The following is a 5,807-nucleotide window of genomic DNA, read 5'->3' as shown; positions in this document are numbered from 1 at the left end:
CTGGATTTTTTTCTAATTAACCTACAGGCCCTCAAAAGCACTCTCTTCACCAAAGCAAGATGAGAATCTAGTACATTCACTGTTTATTCATGTAGGCACCAGTGGACCAAAGGGGAAACCAAGGTTTTATTGTCTTAGGGGATGTACAAAAGCTATTGAGAGCAATTATTGCCTTTAAATATAACCATATGGGTATGTGCAATTAACCACAACTACACAGAGGGGAAAGGGGGAATAAATCAGCCAGCTTCTCCATAGCCAAAAATAGTTATTTATTTATTAATAATTTAAGGTTTTACATTCTTATAATAAATTCCATCTTAAAACTTTTACACTGTGGATTAGACTCTCCCTTATTGGCAACCATGTGCAGGTTCACTGTGCGTACACACAGGTACAGATGCTCGCACATACTTCCAGTTTTATACAAAAAAAAAGACGCAAAATATTGCATTTGAGGTGAAGCTCCCTGAAGAATTTGTACAGAGGTAATGCACTGTTTAGCACATCTGAAAGTTTTAAAAAGTCATCAAAAATCTTTCGCATTCAGACAAACCTCCTCCCAGATGATCTATTTACAAAAGGTAAGGCAAAAAATTAATTTAATTTAAATATATATATATGTATATATATATATATATATAATATGGAACCTGCATCAAAAGCATGTGGGAAAAAAAATCACCACAAGGAAAAGAAAGATATATGAAAGAAGAGACTCTACTTGCTCACAAAACCTGATCTGCAAACTTCTCACCATTGCCATTTCTCCCTCATGGAAAGCTTGCTTCAATAAAATTCAGCATGCTGCAAATATATTCTTTGCAATTAAAACAAACAAACAAACAAAGCAAAATTTATGAGAAGAACAAAAACACAGGTGTCCCTTGGATTGATTTCTTGAGTACATGTGAATTAAGAAAAAAAAATAAAAGCAAATAAATTTAAGGTTAAATATTTACATTGATCAAGTAAAATACTACCAAGCTCCTAGCAAACAAGTACTCCAAATACACTAAGCTGAAATCTCTTTCTTTGGCTCTTCTAAATTAAAACAAACAAACAAAAATAACCAGTCTTCACTGAAGACAAAGATGTGTGTCACAGATCTGAGAGCAGAGGGCAGAAGGACAGTTCCAGCCCCTAGAGAACACGTGTCCAGCCTGTCCAGCCTCACCTACCACACGGCAAGTCCTCGGAGCCCGGCTACTGCCTGAGCAGGGATGAGCGTACTGCCCACCTGCTGCCGGGCACCACGGTGCTGCCCAGAGAGCTCGCCAGTCCCCTCCCTTTGCAATAGCCCATTCCATACTGTGTAACCTTTCCTTGCCTGCACTGGCAGCTGCTTGGTAACAGCAGAGGCCAGAAAAAGAGAAAGCTGCATTTCTTTATCACTGCCAAAGAGAAACCATTGAGGAGTGATCCCATGAAATGGACAGGAGAAGGGAGGTGGTGGGAGCTCACGTGGACTGCAAGGAATCCACCTGGAAGACGTTCTGGTTGGAAGGGGTGGTGAAGTACAGCTGCTGGTTCGGCACCCGATTGTCACAGGGGCTGCTCAGTCCCAGAGTCCGTTCAAAGTCCAGCAGCTGACCCATGAAGTTGAAGTTGGGTGAAATGTTGGACTTCTTCATCTTGACAATATCATAGGCATCATTCATGGACAAGTTCAGCTTCTGCATGAGGTAGGCCACCGTCACTGTGACCGAGCGGCTGATCCCTGCTAAGCAATGCACCAGAACGCCGCAGTTCTTCCCCCGTGCTTCATCTGTACAAAGAGGCAGAGAAGGACACGTAAGACAGAGGGTTGGTAACTGATCTCTCAACACAAATGAGATTAGTATCAAGTAGGAAGAAAGTACAGTTCTGATCCCAGTGGCCAGCAGTGCAACTCAAGAGTTAACTTCAGTGGCTTAAAACCAGGACAAGAGAGGAATCCACTCCCCCTACTACCCAAGTCCAAGAGCTGAGAAAACTAAGAATGAGACAAAGGAGCAAGACACGCTGCATGACACTGTTTTAAAAGTCAGGTTTAAAAGACAGGCTTTTGCCTGGAGATTTGCCTTTAAATTCTTACAGTCCCCTTGCCCCAGCATGGAAATCCTGCAATATGTCACTGAAAGGCTTTATACAGACCAGCAGACTGCAAAGGTCTATTAAATTATTCTCCAACTGTTGTGCAGCTAACAATGGAGGTATTCAGGCATTTTAAAAGAATGAGGGAAGTCACAGGGGACAGCCCATTAGGAGGAACAGGATGTCAACATTGGTTGAAAATGGGTTCCTTTGTAATAGGAAATGCATTACAATGCCTGGAGATTAGTTTCTTTGTGGCTTCTAGCCCACATTTCTTCCTGCTAGGCTCAGATTACCTACATTCTCCACTATTACCGGTATCATTCAACCGGATTACAGCACAGCTTCCCAACAGATAATGCAATGCCCACCCCTCGGTACCCCGATGGGGCAATTTGAGTCCTCCCCAAAACGAAGGAGAGCGCAGATTTTAACCAGAACTCCTTGGGCCCGAGGGTACAGATTTCCGTCTGAGGGCCGGCTGACCGAGGCACCGAGCCCGAGAGGTATATCATTATTACCACGAGATTTAATTTAAACTCTGGCAATATATTTGCCAGGGACACCGCTTATTCATAACTTGCATTTAAAAGCTAAAGTTAGGTTCCCAGATCGTTTCTTTTTATTATACTGCTCTTCAGTAACCTCACGGGAAAAGGAAAAAAAAAAAAAAAAAAAACCAAAAAACAACCAAAAGGAAACAATCCCAAAACCAACATCAACAAAGAAAACGATCAAATAAGCTATCGACCTCAGGCTCATTTGCCCCCCACCCGCCAGGAAGTGGTTGAAGAAGATCCCCCCAACATGCGCAGGGCTGATCCCCAGCTCCAATAGCAATGACCCAAGGAGGAATTCCACAGCCAGACAAATCAGGTATGCCTGTGCAACCCTGCAAAGGTCGCTTACAATTCACCGGGACTTCTCAATAACCTCCCACAAACAGTCCCCAACAGCCCCTCAACTTAAGCCGGGTTTAAAATCAGAGAACGGGGCACGTCCCAGAGACGGCCATAAATGCTGCTACCGCTTCTCGCCCGAAATTCACATTTCTGCAAAATACATCGAATTCTGCCCTTTGACATGTAGATGTAAGCAAGTAACAGGCTCTTACCTATAAAGGAGATGGCCTCAGGAAAGAACTGAGACAGATTTTGGCTCCAGTGGTCAGAGATCGGGATCTGTTTGTACTTGAATTCACCAGCGTTTTCGAAGAGATTAGGCAGGTTAGGAGTAACATTCAAGATGTATTTAATGCCGAACTCTTCTAAAACATCCAAATTAGTGGAGTCCTTGGCACAGCCTAAGTAGAGGTAGGGTAAAATCTCCACCGGAAAAGAAGGCTGGTTGTTGGAAAGAGGGCTGCCATCGGAGTCGGTGGCACTATTGGGGTCTCTGTCAATGTCAGATTCAATGTCGGATGATGAATCGGAGCTGATTCGGAGGCCTCCCAAGCCCAGGACTGGCAAAGGAGGAGAGCTGCTGCTACACGAACTGTCTAGGTTAGTTTCACAGTGCACGGCGAACTCGGCCTGGAACTTGCTAAAACCACCTGGAGAGAAAAGCAAAGAGGAGAAAATGCAACCTGATATAAGATGGCATGTCGACTTACTTCCCTGGTACAGCCCTGCCTGCAAAGGAGCGTCTGTTTTGCACCCTCTCGAGCTCCGGGAAAACGGAGAGAAAAAATGTCACACTCTCAACGCAGACAGACTAACTTAAAGGAAGGGTTAAGAAAATCGTCCGCTGCGGTGGAGGGCTCAGCACATTCAAGATTAAAGCTCTGTACCGCTTTGCCCTGCGGGGATCGCTGGAGAGGTGTCTCGGCGACAATTCCTTCTGCCAGGCTCATGCCGGAATCCCCGTTAGCCCTGTCCTCCCCACGCTACCATAGTGATTTCAAGCATCAAGGTTTCTTTAAACAATGATAAGGATAAGGATGGACGCGGGCGGAGGGGGGAAAAGGTGTGGAGTAGGAGGAAAAGCCCCCTACCCAGGTCGCTGCTCTCCTGGCGCATCAATCCACTGCCCGGGGAACGCTGCAGACCGCATCCCCCCCCTCCCTCTTACCCGGGCAGAGATCTGTCCCCCAACCCTGGGCGGCCCTTCTCACCTTCCAGATAAAATGCCTTGCAGCCTTCATCTTTGAGGCGCTTGAGGAGCAGCCCCAGCACGGACTCGCCGCCCGTGTTCTCGTTCCAGTCGCGGCTGTGCTCGTCGTACAGCACTACAGTGTCGGTGCCGCACCGGCGGGCGAAGCGCTCCCGGTCCTCCTCGCTGCTGGCGACGAGGGACCGCAGGGGCAGGTTGCCCTTCTGCAGCCGCCGCAGCATGATGCCGGGGATGGCCACATTGATGGCCGACTCGATGTGGGACGACTCGTACAACTCCTGCGGCCGACAGTCCATCAGCAGTAGCCGGTCGTTGCCCATCTCCAGCTGCTCGTTCAGCCACGCCACGGATTTACTAATCGCCATTTCCGACGCGAAAGGGACGGGTCTGAACGTATCTAGCATGAGGAAGGACGGGGGGAGCGGAGCGTGCTCTGGAAGCGCCCCTCTCTCTCACAGAGGCATGCGGCTGGCTCGGCGGGCGGGCTGCACCCCTCTAACTCCGCACAACTTATCTCCCTCCGCCCCAGGAAAATGAATCACGCAGCCCCCCCGCGCCGCTTCCCCCGCGCCGGGCGGCGGTGGAGTCACGGGGAGGGAGAAGCAGCCCCGGCCCCGGCGTGTGTGTGAGTGTGAGCGCGTGTGTGTGTGCCTGCGTGCGCGCAGCCAGCCTGCCCTGTCTCCTCTTTTTTCTGTCAATGAATCCCTGAATGAACCTGCCTAATCGCCGCTGCAGCCCGAGCCCTTGGGCTTTTCCTTCGCCACGAGTGAATGAAATCCAATTAACGTGCCGCCGAGCGGGGCTCCCCGGCTCAGCATGGAAGCGCTGCGGCGGTGGCGGTGCCCCTTGCCTTGCGTTGCCCTCCTTTGCTGTGCTGTGCTGCGCTGCCCCGCCGCCGCCCGCAGCGCCCCTCGGCCGCGGCCCCGCGCAGCCCGGCGCCCGGCGGCTCCTCAATGGGTACAACCGCGGCTCCGCTCAATGGATACATTCTCCGCCGCAGCCAATGGGGGCGCGCGGAAGGGGCTGTTGCCGCGGCGACGGGCCGGCTGGAACAGGTTGTGTTGATGAATCGTTAATGAGTTTGTCATTCACAAAAACGGAAAGGAATTTCCGCTCCGGATAAGCCGAGTGCAAACAAGCGGCAGCCGCGGCGCGGCGGGCGGGGGCGGCGGGGGCAGGTGAGGGGGCGCGGCCCGGCGCTCCCCCTGTCCCTCCGCCAGCACCAGCCGCGGGGCGGCCGTCGCAACCGGCGGAACAAATGGCACTTTTTCTTTTCTCTCCCTCCCTCCATATTTTCGCTCCCTAAATCATACTCCGCGGGGGCCGGCCGTGTTCCCCCCAGTTCCCCCGAGCTGATCGTGGCCCGGCTTTTCATTAGGGCGTTCTGGGAATCCCATTTTTAGGGAGGCGGGTAGGCTCTGTCCTCGCCTGATCCCTACGGGGGTGAAGAGTAAAACCCCGAGCTAATCTCTTCCTACGCGGCCCGGCTTTATTCGCTCACGCAGCGCAGTGGAGCCGGCCCCGCCGCAGGAGCAGTCCGCAGGCGCTCCCGCTGCAGCCCGGCGGGCCGCCCCACAAACGTGAGCGGGGAAAGTGGCCCGGCCGGCTCCTCCAGGTAG

At 51.1% G+C, this 5,807-nt stretch overlaps 1 protein-coding gene across 1 annotated transcript; it reads right to left on the bottom strand.

The window, feature by feature from the left end:
- Window positions 1-251: 251 nt before the first annotated feature.
- DUSP6 (dual specificity phosphatase 6) lies at window positions 252-5,153 on the bottom strand. Its single transcript, XM_041474388.1, has 3 exons — window positions 4,190-5,153; window positions 3,191-3,628; window positions 252-1,768 (listed from the first exon to the last, which is right to left on the bottom strand). Exons 1-3 carry the CDS (start codon window positions 4,590-4,592, stop codon window positions 1,461-1,463), a joined length of 1,149 nt encoding a protein of 382 aa, XP_041330322.1. The 5' UTR covers window positions 4,593-5,153; the 3' UTR covers window positions 252-1,460.
- Window positions 5,154-5,807: the final 654 nt, after the last annotated feature.

The sequence above is a fragment of the Pyrgilauda ruficollis genome, unplaced genomic scaffold (assembly GCF_017590135.1).
Source record: "Pyrgilauda ruficollis isolate IOZ18807 unplaced genomic scaffold, ASM1759013v1 scaffold32, whole genome shotgun sequence".
In the NCBI taxonomy this organism is placed as follows: domain Eukaryota; kingdom Metazoa; phylum Chordata; class Aves; order Passeriformes; family Passeridae; genus Pyrgilauda; species Pyrgilauda ruficollis.
Note: the sequence above shows the minus strand (reverse complement) of the source record. Positions and strands in the feature narration are given on the sequence as shown.

What these genes read in the sequence shown, in the direction of transcription:
- DUSP6 (XM_041474388.1), bottom strand. Translation starts at nt 4,592, where the DNA reads ATGCTAGATACGTTCAGACCCGTCCCTTTCGCGTCGGAAATGGCGATT. An exon ending in CAAGGCATTTTATCTGGAAG is followed by an intron (nt 3,629 to 4,189) that starts GTGAGAAGGGCC and finishes TTTTCTCTCCAG; the next exon opens with GTGGTTTTAGCAAGTTCCAG. An exon ending in TGAGGCCATCTCCTTTATAG is followed by an intron (nt 1,769 to 3,190) that starts GTAAGAGCCTGT and finishes CTCTTTGTACAG; the next exon opens with ATGAAGCACGGGGGAAGAAC.